Raw genomic sequence first — 15767 nt, 5'->3', positions numbered from 1 at the left:
TTCCTGCAGATTTGCATACATTTTATTATAAAGCTGTAGAAATAGCTGGGCTATGATTGTTATGATAATTATTTGATTTTGTTCTGTATGTATCATTTGATCTTAATTGTTTCTTGGTGGCACACTTGGTGTGATATTTTTTTGGCAAGGCTTCAGTGATTATAGCTACACACCAAAAGCATGCGAACAGTCAGAAGATTGAAAAATATTTCTTATACTGCCATCAATTATTTGAAATATTGTTTAAATATGATTCAAAAAATGCTCAAGATTTTATTTAGCCAATATTCAATCATTTTTCTGTCTGAATGGCATATGGTCAGTTCATTCACAATTAAAGAACGCTTTGGCTTGCGGTCAGATGGTTTAATGGGTGCATCTGGCGCCTGGACTTGTCAGACTAAAGCAGACTTTAGTCTGTTAGTGGCCAAGCTCAGCATCTGGTCTCTGACAAACCTACCATAACAGGAATAACTAAATAGTTAAATTGAAAAAAGAAGTCTGTGTCCTTAAAATTATCTTTAAAAAACTAGTACTGAGAACGTCCAGAAAGAAGAAATAGAATAGTTTACATGAGTTAATGATCCAATCTCGCTCATCAAGGCATATTTAGTAGAGCCATCTGTAACAACAGATGCTGTCTCAGTTTAGATTTCTACTGGCCAGCTAAAATGGTGACCTATGGGGCATTAAGCAAAACAGCCTGAGTCGAGATCAAAGCTTGTGGTTGTTGTGAAATTCAATGTCTAACAACCATAATATAGTGTCATTCATTATACTAATGTCATGCGAGTCAAATGTAATTTCGGTCTCATTGAAAATTGCCAGGATGTGCTCATATGGAACAGAACAATTCACTCTGAATTAATCTTATAGCACATCATAGAAGAAATCATTGCAGAATGTTTAATCATAAAAACAATCTATGTTTATCTCTGTTTGTTTTTCTGTTCTTTTAAGAGACTCCATAAATAATCTTGTATCCTGAGTGTGTACAATGCTTAAAAGGTAACTTTAATATTTATCCTATAATGAAGTTTGGATAAAATGTACAATGTTGCAACAGCAGAGAGCCATTAGAGCCATCCGGAAGGATACTGTCAAGTGCTTGAGTCTGATTCTCCTCTGTTATGTAATTTCATTTCCGCACAACCCGTGCGATTAGAAGCCATGGAATAGCAAAGATTGAACTGATCATGTAATCACTTGAACAGGATTTCATTATCAAACTGTGTGCTAGTGTTCTTCTCCTAAGTGGCATCTCAGTGGGGAATTAACTTATAGATATTATGCCTCTGAGCACCTGATAATCATTAGTGCTTTATCAAGTCAGTATGAGGAATGTGACTGATGTAGACAATGTATTGAATAAGCATAGAATATATAGAAGAATGCCGGCCAACTATAAGTTGAATGAACTCAATAATGTCTTGAAAGAAATCAAAACAACATGCAGTAACAGCTTGCTACTATGACTTAAATACAAAGCCTCCAGATGGTGTCCTGTTTTTCAGGAAATTAAGCCAAGAGCAGTGCTGGACAAAATCACTATCTTCACAAATCTGCCACCTTAAAGCAGCAAGGTCAAAACTTATAAACCCTCAGATGCAAAAACATCAAAGGTTAAGCATGGGTCACATACATTAATTATTATAATGATGGCAATTTGCAACATCACTGATTTATGCGTGTTTTGGTCATTTTCTCTTTCAGGCTGGTGATGAGACCTACAGCAGTGCAATTCTGGATTGAGAAAACTAATTTAGGATAGATAGATAGATAGATAGATAGATAGATAGATAGATAGATAGATAGATAGATAGATAGATAGATAGATAGATAGATAGATAGATAGATAGACAGATTGATATTTTTTTAGGCTTCATGTTGCATAGATTTCCACAGGATTTATTTATTTTTTTTTTTTTCAGGTAAACTGTGTTTTACCTGTACTATGTAGACATGAAAAAGAAAATATAACAAATGCACCTACACTACCAGTCAAAATTTTTGAACAGTAAGATATGTTAATGTTTTTTAAATAAGTCTCTTCTGCTCGCCTGCATTTATTTGATCAAAAACAGCAAAAACAGTACAATTCTGAAATATTTTTACTATTTAAAATAACTGTTTTCTATATGAACATATTTTAAAATGTAATTTATTCATGTGATTTCAAAGCTGGATTTTATCAACATTATTCCAGTCACATGATCCTTCAGAAATCATAATATTCTGATTTGCTGTTAAAAACATTATTATTATGTTGAAAACAACTGAGTAGAATGTTTTCAGGTTTCTTTGATATATAGAGAGTTCAGAAGAACAGCATTTATCTTAACATTATAAATGTCATTATAAATGTCTTTATAATCACTTTTGATCAATTTCAAGCATCCTTCTTTAAAAAAAAAAAAAAAAAATATATATATATATATATATATATATATACATATATATACTGACTTCAGACTTTTTTAATGTTGTAGTGTATAATGTTACAAAAGCTTTTTATTTCAGATAAATGCTGATCTTTGAATCTTTCTTTTCACTGAAGAATCCTGAAAAAAATTTACTACTCAACTGTTTTAAATATTGACAATAATAATAATAATAATATAAAATGTTTCTAGCAAATCGTCATATTAGAATGGTTTCTGAAGCTTCATGTGACAAGACTGGAGTAATGATTTGATCACAGGAATAAATTACATTTTATATATTCAAATAGAAAGCGGTTTTGTTGTATTTTGGATCAAATAAATGCAGGTTTGGTGGGCAGAAGAGACTTGTTTAAAAACATTAAAAAACTTACTGTTCAAAAACTTTTGACTGGTAGTGTACAATAGCAAAATAGTATGGCTAGTACACATTTACAGTGACACTTTTGAGTGCTGGCGCAGTAGTTGCCATGTGTTCCACTAGACTAGTCTTCATTGTACTTCGAGAGAAAGTGGGAGCGCATGCACAGCAGCACACGCAGTTGGAAGTCGAGTGCGCTCCCGAGGAGAGGAGAGGAGAAAAGAAAAGCAGGGAGCTGCGTAAAGTGACCAGTGGAGCTGATGTACTCACATCTGCTGTTCTATATCATTCTCGGTCTTTAAGATTAAATATATAGCCTACGTTTATAATCTTTCCGTTTTACTTAATTAGAAGGCGTTTGGCACTATACCGGGGAAGCGCATAATGGAGCCTCCAACAGTGACTGTCAGTGATTTTACCGAGCACTATCCTTTAATTCAGCAAAACTCGAGTTTTATGGAGGAACCAGCGGGACTTCTGTCCAACTGGAGCGGAGGCAACGAGCCGAAGGCGGTGAAAGGCAGCACGGCGGTCGCTATCGCTGTGTGCATCACCGCGCTGTACTCTGTCATCTGTGTGGTGGGACTGTTTGGAAATATTCTCGTTATGTACGGTGTGGTCAGGTAAGAAAAAATAGTTTATTTAGCGAATGCGTACTTTAGAAGTCTCTGGAAGCGGGATGATCATTAATTATTTAATTTACCACATTTTGACATTAGTAAGCGCAGATATGACCCACTTTGCCCTAACTTTGCTGGTTTAAGTGCATAAAGTCTGAAGAGAAAGACATGCAAATATGTCTCTTTGATATATTCAAAACTGTGATGGAAATGGAGTTTTGTTTGGAATCTAAGCAAGTGGTGGAAGATGAAAAACAGGGCTGAGGAGGATTTTGTGATGTATAACCTACTCATCTGAGGGTGGCTGTGAGAACCTTCCACTCAGCACCGGTGAAACAGAAAACAGAACCAGAAATTATATCCCACAGATGCCAGTTTAGCTCAGGGGTAGTTTTTGGAGGAAGAACAATTTTCACAGCATGCACAATTCAAAGCTCACTTGTGAAAGCAGCTGGTGTCATCAGATCTCATGTCCTTTTTCTGCACCTTACAGTGCTGGGTAGTAACTCATTATATGTAATCAGATTACTTGTAAATAGTTTATATTACTTTTTAAAATACTCATAATCAAACCACAGTTACTGTTTTTATTGATTGTGCATTTTAATCATATTTTAAAAGTGGCAGTAAATAATTAATCATTTATTGATCCTCTCTATATTGCTTTTTATCACCTGTTGAATTGCACACAGACCAGACACTGTTAGGTGGCTATATAATTACACAGACAGTTGAGAGGCCTCACAGTGTAAACAAATAAAATACTTTTACAGTTTAATTATTGGCTTTTCATCAGTTTACAAGCCGCCTGCAGTTCCTTACAAACCCTAATTGTAATATTTATTGCACTTTGTGTTGTTGATAACAAAGAATGGGATACATTTTCTTTCTCTTTGTATTTTATATCAATATGGAACAATATTATCTTAAAATTAATGTGATAAACAAGGAGAGCTGGGTAGTAACTGATTACATGTAATGTGGATTACGTAATTAGATTTAAAAAATTAAGTACTTGTAATTAAATTAAATTAAATTTGACAATACTCGTAATAAATTACATAATTACATTTTATTTAATAGCACTATCCATAATTTACTGATTCTCCCTAATTTCTCTTTTTCCTCTTTAACATTTTTTTTCTAGAATAGCTACTGCTTACATACATTTAGAAAGTCTTGAAGTTTTGTGGACATAAAACAGTGTACTAAACTGGTATACTTATTTTGTACTTAATGCACTTTAATTTTAAAGAAGTAGTGCTGAAATCCATCTAAAGATATAATTAAGTATATCTGATTATGCTAAAGTGGAACTATTGGAAATATACTTTAGGTAAACTTTAAATATCTTGCATTTAAAGACCGATATTGTTCAAAGATCATACAGTTCTCATCAGTATTGACATTAAAACACATTTTAGGCTTAATATTAAAAAATTTATTTTTATATCACTAAGTGTCAAACAATATGTCAGTAAATATGTAAATAGATTTGAACTATACTTAGTATAAAATACATTTTAAATATATAACTTTTTTACAAGGGTAGTTTTTCATTAAACTCATAAACCCTCTGCAGTTCCTTTATAAACACCAGTTTGGAAAACCTTGTAATGGATTACGTTACTAACTAAAATTTTTGTCATGTAATTTGGAAGCAGTAACGGATTACAATTTGTAAGTAATCTACCCAGCTCTGTAAACGGGTTAGGTCAAAAGTAATCCAAAAGCAATCAGATTACATTACCTAAAATGCAATTTTTCTCATGCAAATGAGCACTGTATATATACACTCTTAAAAATAAAGGTGCTTTAAAAGGTTCTTCACAGCGATGCCATAGAAGAACCATTTTTGGTTCCACAAAGAACCATTCAGTCAAAGGTTCTTTAAAGAACTATCTCTTTCTTACCTTTTTTATAATCTGAAGAACCTTCATTCGCCACAAATAACCATTTGTGAAACAGGAGGTCCTTGAGATGTTAAAGGTTCTTTATGGAACCATTTAGACAAAAAAGGTTCTTCTTTGGCATTGTAAGGCGCTTTATTTTTAAGAGTATATATAGCCTATAGAGAGAGAGAGAGAAGAGATATTCATATATTGTTTCTATACACAAATCCACAAAGCCAAAAGGTTTTCTTATAAAAAGAAAACATATTTGGCACAAAAGTCTTCATTAGGGTAAAACATTATTCACATGAAGTAATTAATATCAAATATGTTATGTGATAAAAACCAAAACTCAATTTCTAATTATTGTTAACACTGTAAAAAATGTAAAGATACTTGAAGCACCATTTGGGGATTCTCAGAAACCTTCTTTAAGAAACTATTTTAAACACAACCCGTAAGTTCCTGCAAGAACCCTAAAGATGGTCAAAAGTTCCTCCACAAACTAAACCAAAACTTATAAAGCATTCTGTATTTGGTGCTCCAAATTTGAAATGAGCATTAAAACACTTGAAAAAATGAAAATAACTTTAAGCACAAATAGCACACAGTGCGAGTATAATCAATCCCATGAAAATGATGTTAGTAAGCTTATAGATAATTATTCGTAAAAAAGCAAAGTGCTGTGTTTATTTTAGGTTGTATAGCTTTAAAATAAACTATGGAAGTGTACATACATAGTTTACAGCTTTAGAAACCTGTGCATTTTGCCTGTTCAGGCAAAAGAGAATAGGAGGGAGCAGAAACCCAAAACCAAAAAGACCTTGCCTTAAATTCAGATCAGATCAGAACTATTACAATTCAGCTAGATCACATCTTTCTAATCTATTCACAGCACATATCCTTAGGAGTGCAAAGAGGAACAGTCTGAATGGACTAATCATATTCGCGACGTCTGGATTGCCTGTCTTTCACAGAAGCCTTTTCCCATTTGGAAACATAAAAAAATGTATCAGAAGAGAGTATTAAAGCATATCAGCCACCACAGCCTGGAAGGCAGAAAATGTACAATAGAAAGTCTGCTCTGAAAAGAACTCATTAATAATTCCTCCTAAAGTTTAAATTGCAGACAGATAACTCGATATAGATGCATTTTAGATTGCAACCACATCAAAGCCTACCCTCAATTTAATCCAGAAGTTCTCACACTGCACAAAAAAGACATTTTTTAAAGTAAAATCACAGTTGAAGTAAAAAGTTTGCATACACCTAGCAGAATCTGCAAAATGTTATTTATTTTATCAAAGAGGGATAATACAAAATGCATGTTATTTTCTTATTTGGTACTGACCTGAATAAGATATTTCACATAAAAGACATTTACATAGTCCACAAGAGAAAATAATAGTTAAAATTATAAAAATGACCCGTTTATAGAAGTTTACATTACACTTGATTCTTAATACGTTTTTTTTTTTTTTGAGTCCCTGAGTCCCTTGTTTGTCCTGAACAGATAAACTGCCTGCTGTTCTTTAGAAAAAATCCTTTAGGTCTTACAAATTCTTTGGTTTTTCAGCATTTTTGTGTATCTGAACCCTTTTTCAAAAATGACTGTATGATTTTGAGATCCATCTTTTCACACTGAGAACAAGTGAGGGACTTATATGTTCATAAAAACTTGTTTTTGAAGATTAGGCTAAATCTTACTTATTTTGTCTGCTGGGAAACATGTAAGTATCTTCTGTAACTTCTGAAGAGTATTCGACATTCTGTTCAAAAGTTTACACCCCTGGCTTTTAACGCATTGTGTTTCCTCCTAAAGCATCAGTGAGTGTTTGAACCTTCTGTAATAGTTGCATATGAGTCCCTCAGTTGTCTCAGTTGAGATCAGATGGATCTCAAAATCATACAGTCATTGCTGGAAAGGGTTCAAATACACAAAAAAATGCTGAAACACCAAAGAATTTGTGGAAACAGCAGGCAGTTTAACTGTTGAGGACGAAAAAGGGATTCACAAACAACTATCACAACAAAAAGCTGTGACTCATTCGGGTAACAACACGGTATTAAGAATCAAGTGTATGTAAACTTTTGAACAGGGTCATTTTTATAAATTCAACTTGTGGACTATATGCAAATGTCTTTTATGTGAAATATCTTATTCAGGTCAGCACTAAATAAAAAATAACATGCATTTTGTATGATCCCTCTTATTTTGGTAAAATAATTAACATTTTGCAGATTCTGCAAGGTGTATGTAAACTTTTGACTTCAACTATTTAAACATCCCAAAAAAGGAAACAGAAACATGATTGTGAGAACTCATTTTCAAATTTTTTTTCTTGTTTTAAGCATAAACCTAACAAAATTTAGTTAAGTTTCTGCTTAAAATGACAAAAAACTGTTAGCAACTATATATGTGTTCAGCAGGCCTTTTATCAACAACACAAAAATGTATACAAAACACACAATCATGTGAAAATTATGCCCACACACCATTCAGAGGTCAATAAAATGGTACTACCTCTAAACATTTTTTATTATTAAGTCCCCCAATACAATGAATTAGCGTGAAACATGAATCATGGCAGTGCTAAATAAGAATACAACTGGACAAAACATAGCAAACCAGTATTTCCCTATGAATGTGGGGCTAGTGTAAAATTAGAGATGCAAACATGAGTCATGGATATACAACAAAACATCTTATGCACTCGGTACAAAAGACCTAATGGAACTTATAATAATGGATTTATTCATCTCGCCACACGTGTAGCCACATTGTACAAAGAGAGGAATAAACTGTAGTGCCACTAATGGATGTGCTGTCTTCTCTCTTCTTCTCTGTGAGACTTCAAATGTCAAGTCCTCAAAAGAGATCACAGTGTGTGGGCACCAGACAAATCTCAAAGAGACAATAATCAATGGATTACAATTTATGCCTTTGGCTTTGGGCTTTTCTTTAACTATGGTTAATCCATCATTTCAAAGGATACCCCATCATTCATCAACCCACTACTAATCTGAAAAAAAAAAATGAGCTGATTATTGTATGATATCACAGAGACTCTTGAGATGGCTTCATTTATTGAAAGCATGTTGTTAGCACCTACTGGTAGATTTTGTAACTACACTTTCTCATAATTTCTGCATTGACATCCATTTTTGTTTTCTAAAAAATGGAAAACATTAAGTGCAACTAGGATAACAAACCAAGTTCTGAAAAAAATTGTGATCACCAGAATATAAAAAATGATAAATGTGTCAATTCATGGCATCATTTTCATAGGTTAACATTTTAATTTTTAAAATACAAGTCGTTTACAGGGTGTTAAAAGAGCACATTTGGTTCTTTTTCACCAGTTTTTGAGTTGATCATCATGTTAATCATATCTGATATTTATAATGAAAAGGGCAAAGAAGAACCACAAATCATGCACAATCAGTGCATCCCATTCATCTGCATCTGTATTCATCAATGTTCCTATCGTCATTGTAAGCCCAGGTGCAGCGGATCGACATCGGAAAATTAAAAAAAGCGCTCATCTTGCTGAATCTCTCAGACTGACTCTTACTCTTTTTCTTCTTTAGGTACACAAAGATGAAGACAGCTACCAACATTTACATCTTTAACCTGGCTTTAGCCGATGCATTAGCCACCAGTACTTTACCCTTCCAGAGTGCCAAATACCTCATGAGCACCTGGCCATTCGGAGAGCTGCTGTGTAAACTGATCATTGCTATTGACTACTACAACATGTTTACCAGTATTTTCACACTGACGATGATGAGTGTAGACCGTTACATTGCCGTGTGCCATCCGGTGAGAGCCCTGGATTTCCGCACACCCGTCAAAGCAAAGATCATCAACATCTGCATATGGATTCTCTCCTCTGCTGTCGGCTTCCCAGTCATGGTTATGGCCGTTACTAAAGTGACAGAAACAGGTGAGGGCAAAATTAGTGAAAAAAAGCACAAGTATTGCACTGCACGTAATTATATGTGACCCTGGACCACAAAACCAGTCTTAAGTCGCTGGGGTATATTTTTAGCAATAGCCAAAAATACATTGTATGGGTCAAAATTATAGATTTTTCTTTTATGCCAAAAATCATTAGGAAATTAAGTAAAGATCATGTTCCATGGAGATATTTTGCAAATTTCCTACTGTAAATTTATAAAAACTTAATTTTTGATTAGTAATATGCATTGCAAAGAACTTAATTTGGACAACTTTAAAGGCGATTTTCTCAATATTTTGATTTTTTTGCACCCTCAGATTCCATATACTGAAATAGTTGTATCTCGACCAAATATTGTTCTATCCTAACAAACCATATATCAATGGAGAGCTTATTTATTCAGCTTTCAGATGATGTATTAAGCTCAGTTTTGGAAAATTGACACTTATGACTGGTTTTGTGGTCCATGGTCACATATCTGTGCATGAGTGTAATACGACTTTTTTTTAGCTCAGTTAACCACATGTTAATATTGAGTAGGGCTGTTTAAAAAATATTGATTTACTGATTTTATTCGATTCTCATTTTTACTAAATAATATTGATTCTTAAATCTCAAGAATCAATTAGTGTAGCCTGTTTTCAGTTAATGAACGTAATAGTAGTGCCTACCATCAAATAAATCGCAATAAGCTATTTGATTTGTTACTTTTGATATGAAGCAAAGTCTCAGATTTTAAATTCTGTTAATTTTATTACAATAAATACCATTTTGGCACTGTTTAATGTGGAGTGACTGATCACCATAGCGTTTCAGTTCAAGAAAATTGGCAGCGCAAAGCGCTCGTGAACTGATTGTCTCCTCTGCTTTAATACCAGTTTCAGCACAAAATAAACATGAATGAACATCCGAAGGTATGTTAAAAGAAAAAGTACAACTTACCGAAATCTGTATCCTGTCTCATGTTATGGCTCAATCAGTGTTTCAACTGCGGACAGATGTCAGTATAACAGCTTGTAAACAATGTCATGTAACGTCATATTTACCTTATAAAAAACATATTTGGTGACTATAAACTCCTTTAACCTTCACTATTATATAGTACCAACTGACTCTCATGTATATTTTAGAGCATTAGTTGAGATGTTTTTCCGTGAGAAAATTAGCCATATACTGTACCTGATATATATCCAAAGTAATTGATTTTGAATCTAACAGAAATCGAATTGCACGCTTGAGAAGCATAATTGAATAAAATCATGAAATTTTGTGTCAAAACCTATCCCTGATATTGAGTACTATTTTAGATAAATAGTTAAAAACAAAATCACACTGAATTGAATTATTTCCTGGATCATTCTTTTTGAACAAATCGGTTAAATGAATAATTCAATGACTCATTAGGACAGTCACTTGTCTTGGGTGAACTGTTTTGTTTTTGTTTTCTTTTTTTAAATGAATTATTTGATTGACATTAAAGGAGTAGTTCACATTCAGAACAAAAATTTACAGATAATGTACTCACCCCCTGTCATCCAAGATGTTCATGTCTTTTTTTCTTCAGTCGTAAAGAAATTATGTTTTTTGAGGGAAATGTTTCAGGATATTTCTCCATATTCTATGGTGCCCACATGTTTGAACTTTCAAAATGCAGTTTAAATGCAGTTTCAAAGGGCTCTAAACCATCTCAGCTGAGGCATAAGGGTCTTATATAGCGAAACAAATGGTAATTTTCTTTAAAAAAAAAAAAATGTATATACTTTTGACCTCATATGCTCTGCCATGTGCATACATACTCTTGTGTAATCCAGGTAAATACAGTTAGGGTAGGTCAAAAAACTCCCATCTCATTTTCTCCAACTTAAAAATCATCCTGCATCGCTGTTTTACCTTTTTTGTGCAGGGCATTTGACATTCTTTGCATGTTCACTTTGTAAACACTGGGTCTGCAATGTAGGACGATTTTGAAGTTGAAGTTCCATTTTACACACGCGGAAAAAATGGAGGACCGCATACAACCAAAGAAAACTTGCTGAGGGCGGAAACTATAGCAATGCAGGACTGTCAGTCAGCGACTGTGGGCAGGGGCTAAACAATGTGACTTCACACTGCTTTGAGAATCAAAACCGCATGCCTAATGAGACTGGTTTGGTTTAATGAAGATTAAAAAATAAGGAGTAGGTGGATTTTTTTCATTGTAGGGTGGTTGTGTTCTCACACTGCCAACACATTTATGTCCAAACATAGGTGCATAATAGATGCCTTTCAGAACTGATTAGTAAATTAAATTAAGAAACTCTAGATTCATCTTCCTATCTTCTTTCTTGCATATATTCTCCACAGGCAAAACAGTCTGCATGTTAAAATTTCCTGACCCAGACTGGTACTGGGATACTGTGACCAAGATCTGTGTTTTCATTTTCGCCTTCGTGGTTCCCGTCTTGGTCATCACCATCTGTTACGGCCTGATGATTCTTCGCCTCAAGAGTGTGCGCTTGCTGTCCGGCTCCAAAGAGAAGGACAGGAACCTCCGACGGATCACCCGCATGGTTTTGGTGGTGGTGGCGGCCTTCATCATCTGCTGGACCCCCATCCATATCTTCATCATCATCAAAACCGTGGTGGAGATCAACCAGAAGAATCTGCTCGTGGTCGCCTGCTGGCATCTGTGTATTGCTCTGGGCTACATGAACAGCAGCCTCAACCCGGTCCTGTACGCGTTTCTGGATGAGAACTTCAAAAGGTGCTTCAGAGAATTCTGTTTGCCCTTTCGTTCCCGCATGGAGCAGAGCAGCTTTTCCAGAGCCCGTAGCGGCACAAGAGAGCCCATCTCGGTGTGCGCCAAGTCTGAATCCATAAAGCAGCCCACATGACTAGACCTGGAGCAGATACCTCCTGCCACACAACCAGGGACACAGAAAGATCTGCAGTCTGAGGTCACCCAGATCTCTACCACTGAGTTTTAAGCTCCTTTGAGGTAAATACAACTTGACAAGTCCATATACTAAAGGCAAAACCTAATTTTTTTATACCTTTCTTAACTTCACTGAGTGAAGTTAGTCTGCAGAATTTTCCTAAGTGAGAAAATTAGATGATTTGGACCATCAAGATTATAATCATGCTTTGGAAAAGACATTAAAAATGCGGTCTTAAATGGTCAGGAAATCTACATTCATTAGTGGTATATGAGCCATCCAAATGGATTCCCATAGTCAGATTTTTAAATTAAAGTGAATGCATTTCCTTGGGAACTTTGGGAACTAAAACACAAGCAGCTAAACAAGGCACTGAACACACAAATTCAGTTTCTCAAAACAACAAAACAAGCTGTAAGATTTTCATTCAAAGAGACAAGCTGTCATTTCACAGAACAATGAAAATCTACAGTGGTCTTTCCCACTCCACAATAAAAGGATTTCATTAAACTTGAGGATAAAGCTACTGTCGGATACAGAGACTGGACCAAAATCTTCATATTAGCATGGATGACAGGGTTACTTTCCTCTGTTAAAACACACTGTTATATAAACTTGACACATTATTCATGTCATGGTGCTTAATAAGGTGTAATCTTGTAAATGTTTGCTAGTAGTGAAGATGTTTGATGACCTTTGACTATGAAGTATACAGTGTTCATGCTAGGAACATAACAGTATGTGTAGACGTGCTCTGAGACTATCACAGAGGGGCTTTTAGATATTTTCATCTTATTTCTATGTAATGAAGTATTTAGTGCAACCATTCTTGCATTTCATTGCCATTAGCACAGAATGGCTGTTTTTTAACCTTCTTCAAATTCCAGGGTTGAAATGACATTTAATGAATCATTTTCTGATATTAGCGTTTGATTCTAAATGTCAGCTTTGGTGTAAAAGTAGAGAGAGTTTAGTTTCTTGAACTGTTAGACAAACTTTCTCTAGTCAAGGATGTTTATGTATTAGAAGTATTAGAAGTGAGTATTGCTTTGCTGTAGAACCTGTATACTTATGTGCAACTGTTGGATATTTCCTCTCATGATTATATTTTTAATGGATGCACTGGAATTAGACATCACAGATTATCTTAACTGTCAGTGTTTATATTGTGAAAGCTAAAAAACAATTAAAACTGTTCTGTAGATTGAATAGACGTTGGGAGAAAGATATCTCAATTTTTTTTTTACTCCCCACATGATGAGCAAGATTTATTATCTAAGATATGTATTTAATGATGAATAAGCCTGTCGCCCATTATGCAGTTGTAAAGATTTAACTTTTGTTTGGTAAGAATATAACACAAAAGCCTTACAAAGACAGAAATGAAAAACTACTATGCTAATTTTCTGCAGGTACTTGCAAAGGTTGGAGACTCAAGCACTGTTACATAATCTCTTCAGCAGACAACCTATAGACGCCCTATTATGAAATATACTGGATATTTCATATCTATATTTCATATATACTGTGCTTTTGAATCAGGATAAAAATTAAAAAAGAGGCTGTTGTATATTGACTGTTGCATAAAGACAATTTGTTTTGTATTTTTGCTGACTTTTGTTTTTTTTTTCTAGTCATAAGAAACAAAACGTAATTTTAACCTGGCCAGTTTGCTTATAATACCCGAGTAATGTTTTGTTTCCAGCATCTGAACATTACAGATGTTACAGAAGGCGCAGCTATTTGTAATTTTTATGAGTTTGGCTTTCGGTCTCATCCACGTCCAGCTATTTCTAGATGTACAAAAGAGCTTGTTTTGCTGCTTGATATTGCAAATTGGTGTGTCTTACCATATTATTTTAATGTAAGACACACCAGTTTGCAATATCAAGCGGCAAAACAAGCTGTTTTCTACAGCTAAAAAGAGCTGGAAGCTGGAAGCCTTGCAAATGCCCATGCCCGCTCTTACGGGAAAAATAGGGTGGTGTTTTAATGCAGTGAAAAATAGAGTGTGAAACAAAGAGGAAACTGACAACATGCCAACAGACAAGACAGAGCAGGTTACTTCTGGTATGAAGCAAGGTCTCCGCTTTAAAATGTTGGCATTTTTTAATAAATTCAAACAATAAATACCATTTGTGGCTCTTCAATTTGTCGTGACAAATCAGTGTATTGCCTTATTAGATCAATGACCTGAACCAATCGTCTTTTCTTCTTTACTTAAAGCACGAAAAAACATGAATGAACATCAGAAGATATTTTATTTCAACCGTGGAAACATGTCAATACACACGTTTCAAGTTTAAGTCGACCAAAGTTATCGCTATCTGATTTGTTTGTCAGACAGAATGGCGAATTCAGTGTTATGATCGCCTGTCAATCAAGCTGTTTGCGAAAGGTCAATTAGGACAGTGTATATTTACGGCACTGAATTGTACTTAACTGTAAGGGGCTCTGAAGTCACAAAATTCACAACATCACCAACTGTTGAGTTAATCATCTTTGTTCATTGTATATTTAATTATATTGTTCATTTGGTCAAATTAAATAATTACCCTATTTTATTTGTCACAATGGAAAGATCCAGAAATAAGGTATGGAAATCAAAAGAATCCCTGCACTTTTTATAAACAGAGTAAAAAAATAGATCCTGAAACTCTTAAATGTTGATTGTTAACTACAGAAAGTCAAATCAAGAGTTTAACTATGCCATTAATCCTGTTTATTGTGGCTTTCTACATGCACGAGGAGCAGAAGCAGTCCACGTGTTATTTTTGAAAGCAGCACCCTGATTTAAAGCAATAGTGTACAGTACACCTTGTACCATAGTAGGGATAATGGACTCTGGAAATGGCTATGTAGGGATACAGCATCTCAACTGGCTAGCAGACACAAATACAGAATCTTAGATTAACAAATGGCCTGAATAACAAAACATCATGGTCAGCAAATGTCGTTTATATGCTTCTCCAGTTCTTTGTAATTGTGGTTTGGAGTGTCAGTTACATAATGGTATAAACAGCAGATCAGAGAGCATCGCTGTTTACGGTGGGTGGAGGGAAGCATCACGAGGCACAGTAATGACAAGAGACAGCGTGTCAGCTAGATTGATCAGGAGTATCACACTCTGCACAAAATTGCGCTCAACCCAATTCAGTGTCCTTATATGATGCGCTGTTAACAAGCTGCGGGCTAAATCACAGAATCAGTGTTGATTTTACACTCAACTCACATTTTTGTACATAATACAATAGGTAAGTGATGTTCAACATGTCTAAAATGCTAAAATCTAAACTGGGGAAAATGCTTAAGATCCTCTTCAGTTTGACTATTTAGCATTATTTTTATTTGACTGTCACAAGCCTAAATAATAAATAAATGATATATTAGGTCAGTCATGCTCAAAGCTTAGCAGTTCCCATATAATTTATCTCAGGGGAATATGGTGAAAATCATAATCATACCTATTTCCAGTAAGACCAAGCTTCCATTATGGGCTGTTCTGTTCAGTTTCCATGGCAACATGTGGTTGTTTACCCATCAGGATGAGATGCTATACAATAATGACTGGTGTAA

General features: G+C 34.6%; 1 protein-coding gene and 1 long non-coding RNA gene across 2 annotated transcripts; both read left to right on the top strand.

Moving 5' to 3' along the window:
- The first annotated feature begins 969 nt into the window (after positions 1-969).
- On the top strand, positions 970-1806 carry LOC127178330 (uncharacterized). The gene is made up of 3 exons (XR_007829380.1): positions 970-1008; positions 1515-1622; positions 1714-1806. It is a non-coding gene; the product is annotated as an uncharacterized LOC127178330 (long non-coding RNA).
- Positions 1807-2700: 894 nt separating this feature from the next.
- Positions 2701-14289, top strand: oprd1b (opioid receptor, delta 1b). Its single transcript, XM_051131142.1, has 4 exons — positions 2701-3064; positions 3154-3425; positions 8906-9261; positions 11620-14289. Exons 1-4 carry the CDS (start codon positions 2912-2914, stop codon positions 12147-12149), a joined length of 1311 nt encoding a protein of 436 aa, XP_050987099.1. The 5' UTR covers positions 2701-2911; the 3' UTR covers positions 12150-14289.
- The last annotated feature ends 1478 nt before the right edge of the window (positions 14290-15767 follow it).

The sequence above is a fragment of the Labeo rohita genome, chromosome 16 (genome assembly GCF_022985175.1).
Source record: "Labeo rohita strain BAU-BD-2019 chromosome 16, IGBB_LRoh.1.0, whole genome shotgun sequence".
In the NCBI taxonomy this organism is placed as follows: domain Eukaryota; kingdom Metazoa; phylum Chordata; class Actinopteri; order Cypriniformes; family Cyprinidae; genus Labeo; species Labeo rohita.
Note: the sequence above shows the minus strand (reverse complement) of the source record. Positions and strands in the feature narration are given on the sequence as shown.